At 41.4% G+C, this 24,356-nt stretch overlaps 8 protein-coding genes and 2 non-coding genes across 10 annotated transcripts; 4 read left to right on the forward strand and 6 right to left on the reverse strand.

The window, feature by feature from the left end:
• Positions 1-212: 212 nt before the first annotated feature.
• On the forward strand, positions 213-1,298 carry FOA43_001335 (uncharacterized protein; the record flags this gene model as incomplete). Its single annotated transcript, XM_038921655.1, has 1 exon — positions 213-1,298. The coding sequence occupies one exon, from the start codon at positions 213-215 to the stop codon at positions 1,296-1,298; it is 1,086 nt and encodes a 361-aa protein (XP_038777583.1).
• Positions 1,299-1,302: 4 nt separating this feature from the next.
• Positions 1,303-2,196, reverse strand: FOA43_001336 (uncharacterized protein; the record flags this gene model as incomplete). The annotated part of the gene is made up of 1 exon (XM_038921656.1): positions 1,303-2,196. The coding sequence occupies one exon, from the start codon at positions 2,194-2,196 to the stop codon at positions 1,303-1,305; it is 894 nt and encodes a 297-aa protein (XP_038777584.1).
• An 894-nt stretch (positions 2,197-3,090) lies between these two features.
• Positions 3,091-8,658, forward strand: FOA43_001337 (uncharacterized protein; the record flags this gene model as incomplete). Its single annotated transcript, XM_038921657.1, has 1 exon — positions 3,091-8,658. One exon carries the CDS (start codon positions 3,091-3,093, stop codon positions 8,656-8,658), a length of 5,568 nt encoding a protein of 1,855 aa, XP_038777585.1.
• Positions 8,659-9,455: 797 nt separating this feature from the next.
• FOA43_001338 lies at positions 9,456-9,529 on the forward strand. Its single transcript has one exon. It is a non-coding gene; the product is annotated as a tRNA-Val (tRNA).
• A 2,146-nt stretch (positions 9,530-11,675) lies between these two features.
• Positions 11,676-11,747, forward strand: FOA43_001339. Its single transcript has one exon. It is a non-coding gene; the product is annotated as a tRNA-His (tRNA).
• A 182-nt stretch (positions 11,748-11,929) lies between these two features.
• Positions 11,930-12,841, reverse strand: FOA43_001340 (uncharacterized protein; the record flags this gene model as incomplete). The annotated part of the gene is made up of 1 exon (XM_038921658.1): positions 11,930-12,841. One exon carries the CDS (start codon positions 12,839-12,841, stop codon positions 11,930-11,932), a length of 912 nt encoding a protein of 303 aa, XP_038777586.1.
• Positions 12,842-14,815: 1,974 nt separating this feature from the next.
• On the reverse strand, positions 14,816-15,982 carry FOA43_001341 (uncharacterized protein; the record flags this gene model as incomplete). Its single annotated transcript, XM_038921659.1, has 1 exon — positions 14,816-15,982. One exon carries the CDS (start codon positions 15,980-15,982, stop codon positions 14,816-14,818), a length of 1,167 nt encoding a protein of 388 aa, XP_038777587.1.
• Positions 15,983-16,297: 315 nt separating this feature from the next.
• On the reverse strand, positions 16,298-18,169 carry FOA43_001342 (uncharacterized protein; the record flags this gene model as incomplete). The annotated part of the gene is made up of 1 exon (XM_038921660.1): positions 16,298-18,169. One exon carries the CDS (start codon positions 18,167-18,169, stop codon positions 16,298-16,300), a length of 1,872 nt encoding a protein of 623 aa, XP_038777588.1.
• A 155-nt stretch (positions 18,170-18,324) lies between these two features.
• Positions 18,325-22,368, reverse strand: FOA43_001343 (uncharacterized protein; the record flags this gene model as incomplete). Its single annotated transcript, XM_038921661.1, has 1 exon — positions 18,325-22,368. One exon carries the CDS (start codon positions 22,366-22,368, stop codon positions 18,325-18,327), a length of 4,044 nt encoding a protein of 1,347 aa, XP_038777589.1.
• A 173-nt stretch (positions 22,369-22,541) lies between these two features.
• FOA43_001344 (uncharacterized protein) lies at positions 22,542-23,771 on the reverse strand (the record flags this gene model as incomplete). Its single annotated transcript, XM_038921662.1, has 1 exon — positions 22,542-23,771. The coding sequence occupies one exon, from the start codon at positions 23,769-23,771 to the stop codon at positions 22,542-22,544; it is 1,230 nt and encodes a 409-aa protein (XP_038777590.1).
• Positions 23,772-24,356: the final 585 nt, after the last annotated feature.

Below are 24,356 nucleotides of genomic sequence, written 5' to 3' on the forward strand. Positions count from 1 at the left end.
AACTAGGAGCCGTCGGGAGTTAAGTTGTTATGAAGCAGACTCAATAGAGAAAGAGAAACAAGATCAAGAAAAAGATTAATTCATTATCGGATTAGTGCGATGATGCTTATTATATTTTGCCTCTGGTTATCGCTACCATCGTTGCCACGCTTCTTTCTTTCTTTCTTTCACGGCCGAGCAATTGAAGCATGTTTTCTGGTTTTGATAATTACATGGAGATGGCAGCTAATGCAGGGGAAGATGGTTATTTTGGCAACGGTGTTCCTATTGCGCAGACTTTCGAGGACTATTTCCGGTGCTATCCTGTGGAGATGATGCCCGATGCTAGTAATAAGGAGACGGCTAATTATGGAGGCAAGGTGTTTCTTCCTCAGTCTGCATTACATAGGCTTACAATGATGAACATCAGATATCCAATGTTGTTCAACATCACCTCTGAGTCTTCGGGTAAATCCACTCATAGTGGAGTGTTGGAATTCACTGCTGAAGAAGGTAGATGCTATATGCCGCAGTGGATAATGGATACGCTGGTGGCAGAGCCCGGTACTCTAGTCAAGGTACAGACGACGGATTTACCACAAGGTAGTTTTGTCAAATTGGAGCCCCAATCTGTGGATTTCCTAGAAATCAGTGACCCTAGAGCCGTGTTGGAGAACGCTTTACGGAATTTCGCCACTTTGACTGTAAATGACATCATCGAATTGCATTATAATGATCAGATATATAAGATAAAGGTGTTGGAGGTGAAGCCAGAGTCTGAAAGTAACAGTATCTGTGTTATTGAGACCGACTTGGAGACAGATTTTGCTCCTCCTGTCGGTTACGTCGAGCCCGACTATAAGAAACAGAAGGAAGATAATGCCAAGCTTCGGCGTGAGAAAGCACTGCATGCACCGTCGTTAAGAGGTGAAGGTTCTATGGCCAAGCAAATCAATTACAGCAAGTTAGTTAGCAAAAACGAGAGTCAAGGTGACGCTTTCCAGGGAACTGGTGTCAAACTATCGGGAAAGAAGGTTTCTAAGGAGGCTTCTGATATAGAAGAGATCAAAACACCCGATCTTACGGGACCTCCAAAGCATTTGGATTTACCAGATGGATACTTGTTCTTTGGTTTTCCCGTGGTGCCCTATAAAGATGAGGTGGAAGAGGCGGAAAAACAGCGTGAACAGAGTCAGGATCAATTATTCAAGGGAGAAGGTCATACATTAAGGCATGCCAAGAAGAGAAAGGATAAAAACAATGCACAATTCCCAGTCAAGAATAAGGCACATTCTCCCGATACCATAGTGATAGATTGACTAATTAAAGATTGCGTTTAATACCAATTGTACTTAGTGCAACATAGTCTTCGAATGACAACTGTAGTTTCTGGACCTGACTGTATTTATCGGTCTCTAGCTGCAATTGTGGTTGCAATTTCACTGATCTAAGTAATCTGGCCAATTTTCCCATTTCCACTTCATCCCACAATGAACTGGATGTCGAATAGTCATGCACAGATGCCATTGAGCTGCTTATGGCAGATTTAAATGTCACCGTGGCATAATGGTGGTTATCCCTAGGCTTATTTAAAGAAGACATTCTGACGTCTTCAATAAAACCAAATACTCCCATCAATTTTCCCAATATCTCCTCATCAAATGCATCCCCAATCTCCGGCCGGTTCTTCCATTTCACACGTACTTTCTTGCTCACCAAATGTGTAGTCATATCATCGGCGTTTAAGTTTTCACGCTGTGAAGACTCTTCAAGCTTAGCTGCTTTAAGCTCATCAAACTCCCTCTGAAGCATAGCCACCTTCCTTTGAAGCATCTCCTTCTTGTTTTGACCACTTATATAAACTTCCTCGTTGTTAAGAAGATCCTGTTTCAGTCGATCTCGCTGTCCTAGAACCTGGCCCTTCAATCTGCGTCTCTCGTCAATCTTTCCTAAATAATTGTCGTATCGCTGACGTAATATGGGGTCTAGAAGTATCGTATAGCTTACCGACAACTCTCTAAACTCTTCCTGCGCATTCGGCGATTTGCTTTTATCCGGATGTAACACCAAAGCTTTCTTTCTATAGGCCTTCCTTATTATAGAAGTGGTACACTCCTCTCTGGGGAGATCTTCCAGTGAGAGAATACTATATGCGGTTCTCGATCTCGAGATCAACCAATCGTAGTCTCTTTCCTCAACTTTCGCCTCTTTGCTCATCTTGTACCTTCCGGTAAAGATAAATATCCGTTAGTTATCACAATTAACAAAAACCTTTAAATCTAATGACTTTCTTCTGGCTGTGCTCGTTTAACTAGAGACCAATAGCCTAATATAAAAAAAAATTTTCCTATGATATTACTTTACCGGTTTTGCACCACCTTCTTCTCTTCCTCTACTTTAATTAAATCCAAGCCTCGTCAAGCGTAAGTCAACTATATCTATCTTCTCCGAATATCTCTGGTTTCTGTTGTTTATGATGATATTTTAACTCAGCTCACTCCGAATATATATGAGGACAACTTTAATGTTTCACAACATTTTTATCTGACAGTTCTCCAAAGGGACTCAGAGCTTTTCTACGATGAAGATTATCAATTTTTTTTTTTTTGGTTCGTATTCAGTTTTTACTAACATCAATTAGATATTTTCAATATGCGTTTCCATTCTAACCCGTTCATTAGTACATGAGCGAACATTCAAGAGCCACTGCTCGTACCTCCATCTCGCTTCGCTTCGGATTCTTCAATCCGTAAACTTTTCATGCAGGAGTAAAGAAAAGAATAAAAAAAAAAAGAAATGCCTACGAGATTTAAGCGAGGAGGGGAGATCATGAATGAAAAATCGCATCGAACACCGTCAAAACTAAGGAATATTTCTACTAAGTTCGGGATAACCGGTCCATTCTGTAATTATAATTGAGGGTAGTTATGCCTTCCGTTCGTATGGATTTCTATTCGAAGTGTACGAGAGTGAACGAGTTGTACGAACAACGACGTGCAAGAAAGATATTGGTTGTCTTAATTTATATATGACCCTCTCTGGCCATGCGGTTTTCTCTATGTATTACGTAGAAACCGTTTCAGGAATATTGTAATACTCTCCATAACCAAAATGAAGTTCTCGAGTACAGTTCTCGCCACCATTGCTGCATTGATGGTAACATCAGATGCCTCAGTGACTACTTCGCACTCGACTTCCTGTTATGATATTCTTTGGTGGACTGAATGTTCTACAAAGACCTATACTATAACTATTGCAGATCCAGTAACTTCTACAACTACCCCTACAACTACAAGCACTAGTACATCAACTACTCCTACAACGTCTAGTGTTGTTGTTGTTCCTTCTACTGATTCTAGTTCTGTTATAAGTTCTACCGCTGTTCCAAGTTCTAGTGCCGCTCCAAGTTCGAGTGCTGCTCCAAGTTCGAGTGCTGCTCCAAGTTCGAGTGCTGTCCAGAGTTCGAGTGCTGTCCAGAGTTCTAGCGCAGCTCCAAGCTCAAGCTATGTTGCAAGTTCCAGTCCTGCTTCATCTTCTAGTGATGCTCCTGCAACTAATATCATTACCTCCGTGACTCCTACTTCCACCACTTCTGGTCTCTCGGACGCCGATATTGCTGAACTTGCTGTTCTCTTTGACGACATTGAAGGTAACGAGGTTCAGTATCTTGGATACTTGGCCACAGCCGGTGTCGCTATTCCCGATGGATTAGAAGATTTGTTTACTCTGGTCATGTCTTATACCGATGATAGCTACACTACTCTCTTCAATACCATCCCTGTAACCGAGTACGATCAGATCCACTCTCTAGAGACAGGTCTACCATGGTACTCTACGAGACTTCTACCTGAAATTGAGTATGCTACTGCCTCTGTCAAGCCAATTATTTCCTACTCTACCACTTGCAGTAAGATCTTACTCGGTTTGGCCACTTCTTGTCAGACCCATACATCCACATACTATCTTACCGTTACCACCTCGGTGTCTACCTCTGTTCCAGTTACTTCAACACCTGTAACTGCAACATCTGCCTCTGCATCCTCTAGTTCAATTTTCGAGTCTTCATCTGTTATACCTTCTTCTGAATCTTCTTCGGCTCTTGAACCTTCATCCGTTTTATCATCTCTTGAACCATCTGTTCCAACATCGTCTGAACCTTTATCCGTTTCGTCATCGTCTGAACTATCTGTTCCAACATCGTCTGAACCTTTATCCGTTTCGTCATCGTCTGAACTATCTGTTCCAACATCGTCTGAACCTTTATCCGTTTCATCTGCTTATGAATCTTCTGAGTCTTCCTCAGTTTCATCTGCTTATGAATCTTCTGAGTCTTCCTCAGTTTCTTATACATCCTCAGATTCGAGTTTGTCGGTGACTGAGGCCTCTTCCTACGTTTCAGGCTCTTCTGCCGTTTTACCCGATGCTGACGTTTATGAGATGTATGTCCTTTTCGAAGATATTGCTGCCAACGAAGATGAATACCTTAATTACCTCTTAGGTGATTCGGATGTCGTCATTCCTGATGGCTTGATGGATTTGTTCATCGATGTTATGACCTACACGGATAGTAGTTTCACTACCATCTTTAGAGATGTCCCACTTTCCGAGTTCAGCGGTATTAACGATATGGTTACTGCTCTTCCTTGGTATTCGAGCAGGTTGGAGTCCCTTCTTACTGAGGTGACATCTGTTCCTTCTACATCGGCTGTCTTAACCTCTGCTATTTCTGCAGCCTCGTCGATTGTGTCCTCAGCTGTTTCTGAAACTTCATCTGTCGCTTTGTCTTCTGCTGTTTCTGCAGCTTCATCGATTGTGTTCTCCGTTTCATCTGTCGCTTTGTCTTCTGCTGTTTCTGAAGCTTTGTCTTCTGCTGTTTCTGCAGCTTCATCGATTGTGTTCTCCGTTTCATCTGTCGCTTTGTCTTCTGCTGTTTCTGAAGCTTCATCGATTGTGTCCTCAGCTTCATCTGTCGCTTTGTCATCCACAGTTTCTGAAGCTTCATCTGTTGCATCCAGTGTTTCTACTCCTTCTACAACGGCAATCTTGCCTAGTGCTGATGTCTACGAGATCTATGTTCTTTTCGAAGATATCGCTGCCAACGAAGATGAATACCTTAATTATCTTTTCAATGATCCAAGTGTCACCATTCCTGATGGCTTGATGGATTTGTTCATCGACGTTATGACCTACACGGATAGTAGTTTCACTACCATCTTTGAGGATGTTCCACTTTCCGAGTTTGAGAACATCAATGCTATGGTCACTGCCCTTCCTTGGTACTCAAGCAGGTTAGAGTCTCTTCTTACTGAAGCCACATCTGTTCCTTCTACATCGGTTGTTTTAACCTCTGGTATTTCCGCAGTCTCGTCGATTGTTTTGTCTTCAGCTGGTTCTGAAACTTCTTCAGTCGCTTTGTCTTCTGCTGTTTCTGCAGCTTCATCGATTGTGTCCTCAGCTGTTTCTGAAACTTCATCTGTCGCTTTGTCCTCTGCTGTTTCTGCAGCTTCGTCGATTGTGTCCTTATTCTCGTCCGCTCCATCTTCTACAGCTGTTTTGAGTTCTTCCCCTGTTACATCGATCTCGTCCAGTGTCTCCACTCCTTCCACGACAGCGGTCTTGCCTAGTGCTGATGTCTACGAGATCTATGTTCTTTTCGAAGATATCGCTGCCAACGAAAATGAATATCTTAATTATCTTGCCACTGCTACAGGTGTTGTGATTCCTGATGGCTTGATGAATTTGTTCATTGATGTTGTTTCCTACACGGATGACAGCTTCACCACCATCTTTGCAGATGTTCCACTTTCCGAGTTTGAGGACATCAATGCTATGGTCACTGCTCTTCCTTGGTACTCGAGCAGAATATTGGCTCTTCTTGACGGCGCAACAACCGTTCCTTCTACATCAGTTGGTTTGACCTCAGCTATTTCTGCAGCCTCATCAATTGTGTCCTCAGCTTCGTCTGTCGCTTTGTCGTCCACAGTTTCTGAAGCTTCATCTGTTGCATCCAGTGTCTCTACTCCTTCTACAACAGCAGTCTTGCCAAGTGCTGATGCCTACGAGATCTATGTTCTTTTCGAGGATATTGCTGCCAACGAAAATGAATATCTTAATTATCTTGCCACTGCTACAGGTGTTGTGATTCCTGATGGCTTGATGAATTTGTTCATTGATGTTGTTTCTTACACGGACGACAGCTTTACTACTATCTTTGCGGATGTTCCACTTTCCGAGTTTGAGGACATCAATGCTATGGTCACTGCCCTTCCTTGGTATTCAAGCAGAATATTGGCTCTTCTTGACGGCGCAACAACTGTTCCTTCTACATCAGTTGGTTTGACCTCAGCTATTTCTGCAGCCTCATCAATTGTGTCCTCAGCTTCGTCTGTCGCTTTGTCGTCCACAGTTTCTGAAGCTTCATCTGTTGCATCCAGTGTCTCTACTCCTTCTACAACAGCAGTCTTGCCAAGTGCTGATGCCTACGAGATCTATGTTCTTTTCGAGGATATTGCTGCCAACGAAAATGAATATCTTAATTATCTTGCCACTGCTACAGGTGTTGTGATTCCTGATGGCTTGATGAATTTGTTCATTGATGTTGTTTCTTACACGGACGACAGCTTTACTACTATCTTTGCGGATGTTCCACTTTCCGAGTTTGAGGACATCAATGCTATGGTCACTGCCCTTCCTTGGTATTCAAGCAGAATATTGGCTCTTCTTGACGGCGCAACAACTGTTCCTTCTACATCAGTTGGTTTGACCTCAGCTATTTCTGCAGCCTCATCAATTGTGTCCTCAGCTTCGTCTGTCGCTTTGTCGTCCACAGTTTCTGAAGCTTCATCTGTTGCATCCAGTGTCTCTACTCCTTCTACAACGGCAATCTTGCCTAGTGCTGATGCCTACGAGATCTATGTTCTTTTCGAGGATATCGCTGCCAACGAAGATGAATACCTTAATTACCTTTTCAATGATCCAAGTGTCACTATTCCTGACGGCTTGATGGATTTGTTCATCGACGTTATGACCTACACAGATAGTAGTTTCACTACCATCTTTGAGGATGTTCCACTTTCCGAGTTTGAGGACATCAATGCTATGGTCACTGCTCTTCCTTGGTACTCAAGCAGGTTAGAGTCTCTTCTTACTGAAGCCACATCTGTTCCTTCTACCTCAGTTGTTTTAACCTCTGCTATTTCTGCAGCTTCATCAATTGTGTCCTCAGCTGTTTCTACAACTTCACCTGTCTCTTCTACTGTCTCTTCTGCATCTTCTTCGACCAGTACGTTCTCGATGTCTGATTATGATGTTTATGAGGTCTATGTTCTTTTCCAGGATATTGCCGCCAACGAGGATGAATATCTTACGTACCTTTCCAGTGGTGCAGATGTCACGATTCCCGACGGCTTGATGAATTTGTTTGTTGATGTTATGACGTACACTGACGACAGCTATACCACTCTATTTGAAACTATGTCTGGTGCCGAATACTCGGAAATCAATGAGATGGTTACCGAATTACCTTGGTACAGTTCTAGGTTGTTGGCAGAACTTGCAACTTATGATGCTGCTTCATCGTCCTCAATTGCCTCTGTTTCTACGGGATCTAGCGTTGAGACAACAGGTATTTCTGTGACTGAGTCCACTGTTGCATCTACTGGTATCTCTGAGACTGAGTCCGCTGTTGCATCTACTGGTATCTCTGAGACTGAGTCCGCTGTTGCATCTACTGGTATCTCTGAGACTGAGTCCGCTGTTGCATCTACTGGTATCTCGGAATCAACTGGCAGCAGTAATGCTGCAACCGGCTATGAGTCTAGTGGTGTCGATGGAACTTCTGTGGCAACTGCATCTTCTTCTGAAGATTACATTACAACCACTATTGTTTCTGGTACCGTCACAATCATTTCGACCTATTGTCCAGATACCGTTAAAAGTGTGACCACTGGAGAACCAGAGACGATCACCACAACAATAATTGAGGACAATACTACTGTTGTCAAGACTTACTGTCCAAAGTGCACCAGTACTGAAGGTTCTCAGACCACTGATGAGGCTGAGACTATCACTACCACTATTGTTGAAGACAACACCACTGTTGTCAAAACTTACTGTCCAAAGTGCACCAGTACTGAAGGTTCTCAGACCACTGATGAGGCTGAGACTATCACTACCACTATTGTTGAAGACAACACCACTGTTGTCAAGACTTACTGTCCAAAGTGCACCAGTACTGAAGGTTCTCAGACTACTGATGAGGCTGAGACTATCACTACCACTATTGTTGAAGACAACACCACTGTTGTCAAGACTTACTGTCCAAAGTGCACCAGTACTGAAGGTTCTCAGACTACTGATGAGGCTGAGACTATCACTACCACTATTGTTGAAGATAACACCACTGTTGTCAAGACTTACACTGAAACAGAAGCTGCCTCCGAAACAGCTTCCATGGATGCTGCTTCTGCAGCTGGTACCAGTGGTTCGGAGCTTACAACAACCTTGTCACCAGAGGCTACCACATTGAGCTCATCTCGTTCTGCCTCTTACTCTGCTGTGTTAGCCAGCGAGTCAGGCGCCTCTGCTACTGTCAGTACCTACCAGGGTTCTGCAAACTCTATTAAGAGTCCAGCTACTTTCCTTGCTGGTATGAGTGTTCTTCTTTACTTCTTGCACTAAGCGGCTATTATGATGCCTTTCTTTTCTTTGCGCTTTGTCGCTTACTTACCGCATTAGACTCTCAGCGGTGACTATCACTTTCCGGTGTCAACCGCGGATGATCTCACATTCATGCAAATGGTAACTGTTTTGTATTCGGTTTTTTTCAATTCTCCTATTTCTTCGTTTCTTCTCATGAGTTTATGAAAGTATGATTTCCTTTTGTTTCTTTTCACTATTTTTTTTAGATACCTTAAATATAGATCCTACTATAATTATTACGTTTAAAAAATGAAGGGTCGGTTAATGACTTAATTTCTTGTGTTGGTCTAGTAGGGTCAACCCTACTTGCTTTCTTCTTGGAAATATTTATAACCACTTTAAGAATAATATACTTTCTTTTGTGACTCACGTTCATGAAAATATAAAGCTTAAAATCTTTATAGTTTTATTGTAGCTTCTAAACTTACGAGTGTCTAATCTTAGAGCTTTCATTTTCAAAGTGTTTTGCAGAAAGACTAAAAACTGAAGAATTGTACCCTCTACATGCATCCCTGGTGGAGCCTGATCAGGTATATCAGTTACCATGAATGTAGGAGTTCGGGGTCAGAAAAAGAGTTGCAGTAATCTCACAAGCAAACATAAGATTATAATGACACTTTCCCTGACATAGGGTTGAAAAATTAAGGTCACAAAGAAAGAATGGGGTTTGCTAAAGAATCACAAAGTCAGATGTTGCTCTTTTGATCTCTCTGTCACATTTATGGGTTTCCAAAATTGTCTCCATCAAAAATATGACCTTTTTTTTTTTGCTAATTGGTCGGATGGTCTAGTTGGTCATGGCATCTGCTTAACACGCAGAACGTCCCCAGTTCGATCCTGGGTTCGATCACTTCGTTGATTTTTTGTCTTTTAAACCATACCAGCATTGATTTGAAGTATCTTTTTTGTTCTAAGAAGCAAGTAAATAGCTATCCTGGTGTATAATAGTGGAATTACCGCTATACATGGTAATAACACAATCTGACTGTTGTTGCTTATGTCGATATATTAAGCCCTCATGTCTTATCTAGAACTTCTTATCTCTACGGTCATCAGGTGATTCTTAACTTCTGTGTTTCTATATTCTAAATTTCCTAATTGGGAAGTTTCGGCTTATCGAAGTTCGACAAATAGCACTTATTTAAGAGGAATAATTGTTCCTTAGGTAGAAACTTAAATTATGTTGTTTCATAAAGTGGTCATCTGCTTTGCTAAATAGTATTCAGATTTGTAAGGTCACTAAAGAGAAAAAACAAAGAATTTCAGCCTTTTAAATACTAATTGGTCCCCTGTATTATTCATTCAAGATATTAACGAGACTTTGAAGAGGCCAACAATTTTTTTATAGAGTAGCCACTTCAAAAATGTGAAGAAAAGTTAGATGTCGAATATATATGTACACCTTCCAAATTTACATCATCTATAAAATAAATAGCTGATCCAGTATCTCATGGTGTTTGAAGTTTGAAAAATGCTGTGGGGAGTTACTCCACACAATTGTTACAGAAATATAGTGAAGCACCCGATCACATTAAACAAACTCCCAAATTTCACCTATTTTTTTTGAAGCATTAACAAGGTGTGTTAAACGAAAAACCTTCATTCATTAACTAAAATAGTTGTAACATATGCATAATAAAACCTGACGCTTACTATTTGTGTCACCAATCCAGAATAATAACAATAATTAGACTCGATAGTCACACGAAAAAATGAGTTTGAGTTTGATGTTCATCTTCAAAATACATTGCAGAAGAGTCCGATATGGAGAGCATAATTATGTTAACCAGACACTATTTTCAAAATGGATTATCTCTTCAATGTTCTAATCAAGAATTCATAATTATTTGAAGACAAAAAAAATGAATCAATTAATATATTAGAAGATCCAAATTCAGAATACATTGAATTTAAGGTCTCAAACAAGGAAAGCGAACATTTCCAAGACAATCCAGCAAGTGGTGTAAGAGTATCAGAAAGTTTTAAAGGAAGGCAAAAAATTACACATCTGATGAAGACAAAGTTAAGACAAATTGGAATGATTGGAATATCAAGTAACGCAAAGAAGTCGTCATCGATAAATTGCCACCAACCATATAAAGACTCACAGATTTGTTTTCAGGACAAGAACCAGGATAAAAAAGAAAATTGATGAGATTATCGGGCTCATAAATGATCATTATAACAGTAGGAAATATAAGAGGAATGATAGCGTATCCAGAATTCCTTCCATAATGTTATAACACAAACACAAGACTCAGATCCAGAGAGCTACATATTTGTAAGCTGAATCGTTATTGAAATAGTAAAAATGATAAATGTAAGTCCTAGCGGGTTCAGTTCCGTGCACCGACAAGTCAAAACACACAATTTGAAGGATGCAAATTGAGGGGTGTTCTAGGAATTGTGATTTTTAAATATATATATAATTGTTCTCTCGTTAACAAAGTATCGTAAAATAACTCTATTCTTCTGATTAAGTCAGCTTGCAATCAACTATGAATAAATATCTTTGATTATTCTCTATGGGACGCTCATAAGTTTGTAAAGCCCTAGATATACAAGAGAAATTCACTTTTACCGATGAGAAGATAACTCCCTTATCATATGAATACAGAGAAAAAATGTCTTGAGCAATATCACAAACACTCTACTATTATCACAGCAAATTTACTTTATTAAACTTGTCCTTACAGGAATTGGCAATAGGCACCGTGGAAAAGCTGGATGTAATTAATTAAAAATATGAATGAACTTTTTGAGCTGTATCTATACCGTCAGAATCTGGAACTCAGAGATCTAGCTGAGGCAATAGCTTGTATATCAAACACGTAAGTCCATATCTGGATAATGACGGATATCAATCCTGAAAGTCAAACAACCTACACTTTACTGAGATTTTTTATTTGGCCTAAAACATCATTTTTGTCTATGTCAATATTCAGTGGCCTGAATCTGTCCACACTGAAAAGGGTATGACTTTCAAGCCCGCAATTGCCGTTCTAGTATAGTGGCTAGTACTCATCGTTGTGGCCGATGCGACCCAGGTTCGATTCCTGGGAACGGCATTTATTTTTGTCATGGTCTGTATGTGTATTTTGCTGGCTCACCCTTGTCTGGTAAGAGGTAAGGCTTGATGACTCTATTGGTTTGAGATTGTCCAGATGATTACCATTTGATTTGAATGTAGTATTGTTATTAATTAATAATGAGCAAGGAGAATATTTAAAAGAGCAACCAGCACCAAATATTAACGAGACTCCATAAGCTCGTAAAGATCTCCTAGCTTGTCGGCAAAGTAAGTTGGCTGCTTGGTCTCTTCCAAAGCATTCAGAGCTTCTTCGGACCCTATACCAGTCATAACCAACATGGTTTCTAGGCCATTGTCAAGCCCGAATTTCATGTCGGTGTTCAAGTTGTCACCAATCATGATGGACCGATTCTTGTCAATGCCATGAGTTTTCACAATGACATCAATCAAACTTTTGCTTGGCTTACCGCATGAATATGGTTTTTTTTGAGAGCAGTAGGCGGCAGCTTGGACTAAAGTTCCCTCACCAGGAAGAACCATTCCATTTGCAGGGTAGGTTGAATCAATGTTGGTTGCAATGTAGACAACATTTGGCTTCAACAAGTATTGCAAAGTAACTGCCAAACGATGATAATTAATTTTTGTATCCATGCCAACGACGGCAGCACCAACTTGAGGGTCCAAGTGATAAATAGGATCATCCTTATTTTTGAGGTCTAGTGGCTCGTCTAGCTCAGGCATCTTGGTACCACCGATTGTCTTGTAACCAGCTTCTTTAAATTCTTTTTCAAGTCCCTTATCTCCAACAATCCAGATTTTTTGGTCTTGAGGTAGCTTGAGAATATCCTTGGCAAATATGGCAGAAGCATAGGAGCTACCGAAAACATCTTCCCTATTGATCTTTAATCCAAAGCTGGCAAATTTGGCAACGAATTCGTCTCTGGTTTTTGTGGAATTGTTTGTAACAAAAATCAACCTCTTTCCAAGAGCACGGAGCATATCTAAGGTCTCAAGGACTTTAGGTAATAGGGTGGTGTCTAACCAAATGACACCATCACAGTCAAACAAGAAGTTGTCATAGTTATCCAACAACTCTTGGACCATTTCTTTGCTTGTAACTTTAATAGACATTATATGAACAGATGATTAAATGAATGAATTGATTAAAGTAGTAAGCTAGAAAAAAGGTGAAGGAGAAGTAGAAAGGAGTACAGAAAAAAACCGAGCAGATTTAGGTTACTTTGAGGATTATATATAAGGAAAGCCAAAAAATGAGATTAGTAGTTCGGATAACCTGAAATAATCCGAGTTTGCAAATAATCAATTCCAGATTGGATAAAGGGTCACCGGATGGTTGTTTGCTCGGAAAAACGTGAATCAGATGGATGCCCAAAAAGAAATAGCAAAAGGTTACCAATAATATTTCCTAATCGGGCGATGCGGTCAACGTTCTCAGATTGCAATGACGCCACGGAGGCTCAAGTTCGGACCCCCTTGAAACTGCCATGGGACTCCCATAGACAATGTGCGGCAAGAAATCTGAATCATGACTTCATACATCTAAGTAATTTGTGCCTGCACTACAATATCAGCAGACATTTGAATCAGCCACGCGGAAAAAGAACACGGCGTCCGCATCTACCAAGATTGACAAGTTCAATTAATTAAAAGAAAAAAAAAAGGTGACGGATGGACTTGAAAGTCCGAGACGTCCGATGAAAAAAGAAATGCTGGCGGAAAAAGTCCAAAAAGAGATAACGTGACTCGAAAGAATGAACTGCAAGAAGTGCAAGATTTTCAAGCCCTAAAGAAGGGTTATGCTAGATATGTAATGACTAACTCTAAATGGCACTTGGGTGCTACTCACTTTTAGTTCTTGACAGGAAATATTCGTACCTTTAGTATTATATATGGCTTCATAGAGAAGAGATTCAATAATAATAAGAAAAGAAAAACAAAAAAAAAATGTCCGACCGGCCATGACCGATTCTACCAGGGCGACTCGAGGCCGCGACGTATTTCGTGGCCGTAGCCGTGGCCGTTGTCGTGCCCGTTGTCGTGCCCGTAAGACGATCGGCTGAAAGCCATAAGGGGACGGAGCGCAGTATTGACTTTACTGCTTCTTATTGTTGACACTTTGACCTTGTCCTTACAGAACCTTGTATCAACTATGCGGCTGAAGATTGCCATAGAAAATCCTGCGCAACTTCGCAAGTCATTGGCATTGCTCGTGACTCTTCGCAAGCTATGCGTATTTCGATTTACCGAATCTCAGTTAGTTATCATCTCATCTACATTGAACGAACCCCAGGTCTGGATCAAGCTGGACAGCTCTTTGTTTCAGATTTATGAGGTTGAATCTACAAGAAGCAATGTGGTTCCCTTAGAGATCAATGTTGAACCCCTTTACCAAGTTCTAAAGAACTATGAGAAGTCGACAGTCACCAGTAATCTTTCCATTCGTTTGAAGCGTCGATCGCCTACCGAGCCGACCAATTCCGTGCCCAGAAACAAGGCTGCAGCCTCATTGGCCATTTTTTATACCGAGCAGATCTCCATGAATTCGACGATCAACCATTCTTTTAACATTCCTGTTCGATTGTTGAGGGTGGAAAGTGACAAGAGAATACAAGAGCCTACTATAGATGATATGAAAATTGCAATGAAGATTCCAAACAGTCTTTCTCCTCTGTTCAAACGTATTGAAAGATACAAAATGTCGGATTGGCTTACCATAACAGCTAATAAATTGGGTCAACTGAAGTTTTTGATCGATGAAGGAGAGCGAAGAGTAGAAGTACAATGGAAGGGACGTTTAGAAATATCTGTAGGTGATCAGGAAGAGCACGATGACCAGAGTCAGAGTCAGACTCAGGAGAGTATGAGAAGTGACGATCTGAGATTAATCACACCCATCTCTTTAAGGGTGAAGCTTCGTCATTGGAACATAGGAAGTAAACTTATAGAGCTCTGCGATGCTATGTCATTGATTATTCATGACACTGGGTGTATTCTTCACTGCTACATCGATCAAGAGCAAAAATGTGATATCACATACTACATAAATGGGCATTACGGGGATTGAAAAGAACTAAATTGCATCAATTACTGGTGAGCTTTGGCGAACTTATCGACGAAATCAGCCAACAACTGCACTGACGGAAGTGTTACAGCATTGTAAAGCGAAGCCCTCATACCACCAACAGATCTGTGACCTTTGAGACCGGTCAATTTGACATCAGAAGCCTCCTTCAAGAATTCGGCATCTAAAGAACCATCCTTGATGGTGAACACAACATTCATTCTAGATCTGGCACGCTTGGTCACAGGTAGATGATAAAAAGTTGGGTACTTCTCTAACGTTGAGTAGAGTAAGTCGGACTTTTTGACGTTCTCTTGTTGTTGTATCTCAATACCTCCCTTCTTAATCAAATTTTCAAGAACCAACTCGATGATATGAACAGCAAAAGTCGGAATGGTATTGTAAGCAGAGTCCTTAGAGATCACAGTTGGATAATCAAAGGCAATTGGAGTGATAGGGATGTCTAACTTCCTCAATTCTTTTACGGAAGGATAGTCCAAAAGGGACTTTTTGATGATATAGATGGTAACACCAGCAATACCAACGTTTTTCTGGGCACCACCAAACACCAGACCGTACTTTGAAAAGTCTACCGGTTTCGACAAGAAGTTTGACGACATATCTGCGACAATTTCAACTCCAGGGAACTTTTCATAAGGGAACTCTTGGAATTCCACTCCATGAACAGTCTCATTATCGCAGTAATAGACATATGGAGTGTCTTCAGCAACAGGAATAGTCCACTTATCGACATCCGGAATGTCGCCGAATTTCCCGTCTGCAGTCTTTGCATTCACAACAACCTGACTATCGAATCCTAATCGCTCAGCCTCTTCACAAGCCTTCTTGGACCAACTACCAGTAATAACATAGGCAGGTCTACCCTTTTTACCGGATTTCTTGGCGAAAGCTGCAGACAAGTTGGTAGGAATTGACGAAAATCCAGTGGTACCTCCTCCTTGTAAAAAGAAAACCTCATGAGTGACTGGAATCTGCCACAATTTCCTCAAATACTCCTTCGTATGGTTGACGATTCCTACACCAGCAGCGGAACGATGACTGATCTCTCCAGCACCGATTCCAAGGCCTTGAAAGTTGATTAGGTCTTTTGCAGCTTGCTGTAGAACATTTGTGGGCAACTGTGCTGGACCAGCACCAAAGTAATTAGGTTCTTCTCTATCAAGAGACATTATTGAAGGAAAGAAAGAGATGAGATCAAATATTTAATGATGAATAGAGAAAAAGAGTCAATCCAAATTTCAAAACTGGAACTTCTTCCATTCGCGGTAAAAATTTGAATGGACAAATTTAATTCATCACCATGTTTCATTCATGGGGCTGATGATCATTAACTGGCAAATGTATTGAATGAATGGGTGACTACTAGTTGTGGAATGTCTGGCCAGATGGTTGACTGACTCATCGGAACATTTTTCTCTCCTTTCCTTTCTTTCTTTTTTGTTTACTTTCTGCTTCCATTACTACCTGATTATTATATATCGTAATTATTCGTTCTTGGTATCTTCGACATACTTATTGTAACTGTCTGACTTGAAGTACTCCACACCCTCGAATCTAGTCTTACTGTACATACTCTTCTTGACCACATACTCCAAAGAGCACAATTTGGGCCAGTTAACATATTGGAGACCATGAACTGCCATGTATCTTAGAGAAAAAGCTGCCAAAAGAAAGAAGAAGGTAAGGAACGAGTAGTTCTTAAATTCAGTAAGAGAACCTCTAGGAGACGTTAACGTTGTGAAGAAGATAATCACAGACACAAAGAAACTATATGGAACAGCCTGGACAAACGAAGATCTCTCATCTTGCAATCGATCACTGCCGAATTCGTAAGGGTGTGCATTGCCAAGGAAGAGATCGAAGCCGTCCTGTCTTGGACCATCTCTGAAATTGTTTTTAAAATATCGAGAAATAGAGTTCCATAAGTCGTTCAATGCACCCGCCCTGGTCCGTTGACCTGTTCTAGTGTAATCTGTCTTCAAAGCACCCGTACCAGAATACGCAGTTGAGACCGCATCTGCATTATCGGCCCAGATACTCTGGAAAACAAGATTGAAGTTAGGATCTAACACTTCCCACTCCTCCGTCCCATCGAGAATACCCGAATTGACCAGCTGTTTCTGAAGGAACCAACGACCCAGCATTGACTGAACTACATTGGTACGGTCCAAACAGTCCATACAATTAGTTCTGACAATATGATGCTGAGACTTCTTCACGGATATATCGTCTGTATCAGTAACTCTGCATGACGAATAGTCGTCCTGATCGAGTCCCGCAACCTTCAACTTCTCAAGACACAACCGAACTCTCTCCCAGTGCATACTCCTGCATTCGTGGTGAAAGTCAAAGTAGGTATACTTAATATCCGGGTCTGCCAAGGCCGTGACGGCATTTTCATATGCCTGCTTAACTGGCTTTTCGTGACCCGATTGGTTCACCAAGTTCACAAGGAACGTGGTACCATATTTCTGAATCATTCCATCAAAATGATGGCGAGCGGGAACATAATCACTTGGTCCAAGTAGCAAAGAAGGTTTGTACCGGAGGTTGTTCAATTCTGCCCAAAACACCGGAACAGAACCTCTAGTCTGCAGATAGGTGTCCACAAAAATACCTTTTTCTCCGTGTACAACGAGAAACTGCTCAGTTTCATTAAAATTGGCAACATGGCCAGCCTCATTGATTCCACGACGGAAATACCGAGTTCCTGCACGATGGCGTGACCGTCTTGTGATCAGACCAAACGTAATGGATGACATATTGACGGAAGACTTCACAAACTTTACATAACCGTAGATGAGGGGCAAGACAAAGTTACCAATATAACTGTCGATCTTGACAGCCTGCAACAATGGATCGGAAATGAAGTAATTCCACATATATTCCGAGTCAAAAGAGATGTTTGGATCCGAGCCCTCTTTGGACTGAGATTGGGCTGTGAACGACCTTGTCAAATCGTAATCATATGAAAAGTAAAGTGTCGATTCATCCAAATGAACCTTCAACAGATCCAAATACTTGGCTTCATCTTCATCTACGTTGAACTTGGATGTACTCAATGGGAGAATCGAAAAAGTGGCCATCTTGTAGATCTTTTTATCCCCATAAATGGCACCCACCTCTGAAGCCCCATCAACAGTAACTAAATAATAACTGGCCCTCAACTGGATGATACCTATAAGACCGGCAATTATCGTGAAGGGGGAAATTAAACTGGTCTTCTCAAAATCCGTCAGCTTGATCTCCCCTGTGTGAGTGATGAGTAACCCACGTGACGAAGATTCATCGGAAGACAAAGCGACCACATAACCTTCTAAAGTCTCCGCAAGCTTCAAAGCACTGGTAGTAACCATGGTTCACAATATATAGGAAGTAGCCAAGAAGAACAAAGAGGAACATTATTCGTTTAATCTGCGACCTTTTCAAATCAGACAAATCTCGGGAAGTTGACGATTCGCGACTTTGATTATTATATTTATTGATCACGTGAATATACTGTTTAATTAAGTTAGTACTCCAAGATCTCTCTATTGTCGAATTCCTTCAACTTGGGAACGGGGAACTCAGGAATAAGATACATTATGCCTCTATCATCGATTCTTTCGCGGTCTTTGTCACTCATATGATAGATTTCTTCTAAATGGTCCTTAACAAACTCCAAAAGCTCTATAAAACTGCTTTGGATTTGATGAGCCTGCTCCATCATGCTTCTTCTTACAAGACCTGCAACCAACTTTTCGGTATCTTCCATATTCATATTTAAGCGGTCAACCAGTCTGCCCGTAGATCTAATCAAATATTCCTCTTCGTAGATTGTACCCTTCTTACCACGCGCTCTCTTTCTCTCCTCTCTCCTTCTATTCTTGGTTGTTCTTCTTGAAGCTCCGGTCTTAGCAGTACTTGATGACTTACCAGTGTATCGGGTGAATATCGAAGATCGGAGCGTCGATTCCGTAGCTGCAACAGAGACGTTATCAGAATTTTCGGCATTCTCAGCGTTGCCGTTATAGAATGCGAACGGATCACTCTGCTTCTTTTCTCTCAACTCTCTCAACCTTTTCAACTGTGCATGAACCTGACTGCTACAATCTGCAAATAGCTCGGCAATAACACCAAACTGTTCGCCTAGCGCAGGATCCACAATATCTCTGATTAATTCCATTTTCTCCTCTTCATAACACATCATAATGGCATGCTCGAACTCATAATCTTTGCAGTACAATCTAAGAGCTTCCTCAATGTCTCCAAGATACTTGAACTCGATGTAAGCTGCAGAAGCATATTCATGAGTCTCAGTAAGCATTAACACCAACTTATTTGCCACCTCATCCAATTCTTGCTCTTTGAACTCGGAACGTAATGCAATAGAAAGAGCTTCTCTCCACTTCTTACCCATAACGTAATCATCCAACGCGGACTTATGCTGCCCTAACTTATCGAAAGCCAATGCAGCCTCATAATACTTCTGGGAAGAATGAAGAAAATCAGCATAGGACTTCAAGACATGGTCAAACTTATCGGGACTGTATCTGTAGATATGCAATGCATGCTTGTACAATTGACGATCCACAATATACTCCGAAATTTCCTTCTCTATACCTTCGTCTTGCTGTGGCGTGATCTCAGTCAACGAATCAAGAGCCTTTTCATAATTTTTAAGGTGAGTATCAACCATAAACCGCTTTCTCTCATCTGTCTGAACATGCAATTTCTGCAAGAACGGCAAATACTCCTTTGGATCTTTTTGAGACTGCTGTGCAACTACCAAGGCCAAGGGAATATCGTATATACTGAGAGCAACATTGTATAACATGTTAACGTCCAACAAAAAACAAAGGTGCTGAACACACTTTTCAATCACACTGCTGTCTCCAAGCGAACCAATCAAATGTAAGGCATCCTCAGTCTTTGGAGGTTTCTGACATGCATACGCAGTAATTATTGACTGCAAGTAGTCCTCCTTATATTTTGGGGTTGATAAAACTCTCAAAATGGCATCACAGATCTTCTGGATCTTCTCACTAATATCCGGTTCTTTTTTATGAATAGTAATACCCTTTATACCTTCAGTAAGCTGCTGCTGCTGTTGATACTCCAGCATTTGTGCATCCACAATTTCCTTCTTCTCGTTTGCATCGGTCTCTTTGTACTTTGTCTCTGCCACATTCTCGTCCAACAAACAAGACAAAAACAAGTCCAGGTATTCCACCTTACCCAATTCGTCAACGAAATGTTCAATATTAGAGAAGAACAGCTCGGGGTCGTAGTCGTGCAAAATATCCAAAGCGATCCTGTGCGTCCTACAAGTCATGAAGGCCGCTCTATAACGCTTATTCTTGATATCATTTCTCACACCACTGAGCACCATTATTCGTGGGTATACTGTCTCCAAATTACCTCTGGGGGCCTGAAAAGTAACAGAGGATTCAGATGGAACAGCGGAAACTAACAAGGAGCCACGCTCAATCATCCTCACACGCTCGTCATAAATAGGTTCGTCAGTAGAGGTCGTCATCTCGGCTTTGAAGTTAGCAACCTCTAGCGGTTTGCTTTCATCCAACAATGACTCATTGTGCTTCAAATGCATGAACTCAAGTTCATGTTGAGCAGTGGTATATAACAAGAAAGAGTCTGTCACGAGCATCGATGTAACACCAGAGCGTAGTAGCCTACTGCCCACAAACATTTTTCCGGCGGGAGTAATGCCAAATAAAACTAACTGAGATTCCCCAGTGACATCGTTTAGGACTTCTGCCACAGCATAGTTTGAACAAAGTTGTGGAAATTTACCAATGAGTGAGTTCCCGTCAGTTAAACATCTCACAGAGCCATCAATAGTTTCGTAGGTGATCGTTTGATACGAAGAGTCTGCGTTCACGTATACCACACTCAGCTCAGAAGTTTGAGAAGATACCACCTTTAGAGAGTCTGCTTGAGAAATATCAATCTGTACTAACACAGACCCTGCTGCTTCATGCGAATCACAGATAATGCATACAGTGCTATTACCAGCAATGGCTACCTCTCTGGGGATATCAGTATCTATGTCACAGAACACTGATTTGGGAATCTTGTGGACAATTTCCAAGGGAGAGACAACCTTACCCAAGGAGAGGTGAGCTAGATACAGGTTCTCATTAGTTATTATGGCAATAAGTTCGTTAGATTGAGAAACAGCCATATCAGTTATAACTTCGTCAACGTCGACCTCCCTAAAACATGCAGGAGGAGGAACACGGGCCCTGGCCAAAGGTGTCGCCATACAGGTAGTACCATCGGTAACTAGGGTCATACCAACATCATATGGCAACGCAGTAGGACCACTTATAATACAGTAAGCCATATCAATAACGCTAACAGTAGTTCTAGTCACGACCATAATTCTCAACGGGTTTTCAGGATGGAATCTGGTAAATTCGACAGCTTCTCCGTTAAGAGTAACCAATTCTTGCTTTAAATACCAATGATAATTTTTAGTAGTCCAAATCTGGACACTGTTCTTGAGCTGAAGTGCCATTACTTCGCTATTTGAAGACCAGTCGATGTCAATGACTTCAGCCTCCTCAGAACGGCAGGCGAGCCTCGTGTCAAAGTGGCCATGCTGAAGACCATTTCGCTCAAGGAAAATGACATTTAGGGCATTTGTTTCCAAATTTCTTTGAGTAGATGCAATGTGGGCACCTTGAGGCTTCCAAGAAAGATTACCTTCCATGCCGTCAATAGGCTCAGAGGAAGACTCCAATTTACCGTCCCTAGAGAACACTCTTACCACTCTTCGCATAGTGTGATCATCCTCAGGCAACCGATCAACCCGATTCAATGCAAAATACTTACAGTCTCCACGCCACGTGATTTTTGAGGACTCTGCATTATCGTATGGGGACATAGTACCATAAACAGCCTCTTTAACAGTAGGATCATGTAAGACGGCAGTTTCACTGTCTAAGTTTAAGCCAGCATGCTTTAGTGCCAACCTCTGGCGATCATTTGCTCTGGCTCCCTTACCTCTGAACTGTGTCTCCTTTTTTCCCCAGCCAAGAGAAACCTGTCTGGTCATTTGTAAGTCTTCGGACAGTAATTTGGTCTCAGCAATGGGTTCGAACATTCTGGATAATAAGACAACATTCCCTTCTCCGGTTAGATGTGCAAGTGATTCTTCGTCCGGTGACCAGGAAGCACACAAGACTCCTGCATCTATGGAACCAACAATCTCCACAGTGGTGAGATCAGGGTCTTCTCCAGTTAAATTATTCAAGTAACTTGCAGTGATAAGATCACCAGATCTGAACACACAAACCAACTGGCTGAGATCTGAAAAATGTGCAAAGGATACAAGCGGATCATCGAGCTTAACAGGAAAAGACGCTAAAAGTTTAACGGATCCATCCTTGAGAAATTGTTGGACCTCGATCAGATCTGCATCTTTGGAACCTAGAACCACCGTTATACTATCAGTAATGACATCAAATGAAGCAGTTAAAACACCTAAATCAGGATAGGTACGAGATTTCGGATTCAAATTCCCCCTGTGCAGAATCCGTAAGTTTCTCATGGTGAAGATGTCAAAAAAGAACCAGACAACAGGATAAGGGATGGTGGATTATAACCTCTCCTATATATGGAAATTTTTTTTAGGTAAGCAAATGGAAAGTGAAAAATTAAAATAGGAGATACTTTATATACATGTATTATAGACGTTTTAATGAATTATTGATTGCTCGTTGTTCACTTTTTGGCAAACCTTTCTTCAACCACGGACCAGTCAATGCATCTCCACACATTTTCCAAATATCTTTTCCTTCCAAACACTCCATAATCTCTGAGATAGAAAGAAGGATTGACACCTATTGCCAGCAATGGCTCATAGGTGAACTCAAACATTTCGTAACTATCTTGAGCCTCAGCAATTGTCGGAATTTCAATCTGATTCATATTGAACATCTCTTCCGCAGATTTCTGGTTCTCAATCATCGACCGCTTCTCATGATACCTTCTAGCAGAACTGACTTGGCCAGATCTAAACTGATGCGGCGTACCATTATTGTATGTATTGAGTACAGCTAATGAAGAGAAACGAGTTAAATCTCTAGTCTGGTGTCCCTGCTGTGGTTTAATAAATCGATGAACTAACCAAGTGTAACCATTACCCTTCATAGAGTTAGCTGAGGCTAGAAGCAAAGTCTTGAACTCTTCTAGAGAGCCGAACGATCTATCAATCCATTTCGAAAGTTCGCCATGGGCAGGCTGATTTTCTATTGCTGCAGAAATATCCGGGGTAGCTAAAAATTCCTCTTTAAGCTGCTCTTTAAGAAACTTGTTACTCTCAGACTCATTGGGTTTCAAGGAGGACATGAAATAGAATAAGTTGTAGATCGAAGAGGCTGATTGAAACACAAAGTCTTCTGTTGGCTGCTTTGCAGTCTTTTTTAGTAGTATGTAGTATTGATCAATCACCTTATTTGAGGTGGAAAGTGTAAAGTCCTCCAATATTGAAGACGCTGAAGATGCACCAGATCTTTTGTTATTTCTAAGAAATGGATTCAATGCTTTAGCAGCCCTTGCTCGACTGGAAGATGAGGAATCTCTAACAAAACACGACTCCAAGTCTGCTCTGCTGGGAGACTCCGAAATTCCATACTTTAGATCCTCTAGTTTAACACCAGTCTGTTTGGTCCAAACATCATCAAACACTCTGTTACTGACAAGACCGGGGATTCCAATATGTGAATCCTTGAATGAATCAAGACAATCCGTTGTAGGAATTTGGATGTTTAACGAGGCGGCGGTGTCTGCAGAAGCACTACTGGAAGGGGGACGAATATTGAGCTCGGAAGATTCCTGTTCCAGCCAATGAAATGAGGTGGAGAAGTGTCTGTGGCCCACCAAACCGCTCACCGAGATTTTGTCGACGATCCCAGCCGATCTAGAAAAGCCGGATCTAAGTGCACAATACATGATGGATCGACGAAGCAGGTTCAATTTGGTGTGAATTCAAGAACTCATCGTCTCAATTGACCTTCATCCATCGTCTACAATCGAAAAATTTTCGAGCACCAGCATCACGTGATGATAATCATGTGACAACTGCGTGTAGCAAGAGCGTGCAAGAGTGCAAGAGTGCAAGAGTGCAAGAGTGCAAGAGCATGCAAGAGCATGCAAGAGCATGTACCAAAACTTTGGTGATCAAAGATGCCATTCGCCGACACCCCGGATCACCTAGAATCAGCACCAACTCGTCTCCCCTTATCCGGGGTAACTGAACGAAAGGCCCCTTAATATTAAAAATTTTCCGCGCTGTGTCAACCCATCATTTCGCTGCTCCTATTCTACGCGGTACAACCACGTCTATCCTTCAGTGTGTATACTTTCTTGCTTTATTCAATACACCACAATTCTTAAGCCCTGTCTGCTTATCCCCCCTTCATCGTTACTTGTTCCGTCTCGTATCTGCCATCCTTGTATCACTTAATCGCAATTGCTTCCACTAGCACCACCACTAATTTTTCCTGAACGCGTTTTTTTTTATCAGTTTCCTTCTCA

This window comes from Brettanomyces nanus, chromosome 1 (assembly GCF_011074865.1).
Source record: "Brettanomyces nanus chromosome 1, complete sequence".
NCBI classification, from domain to species: domain Eukaryota; kingdom Fungi; phylum Ascomycota; class Pichiomycetes; order Pichiales; family Pichiaceae; genus Brettanomyces; species Brettanomyces nanus.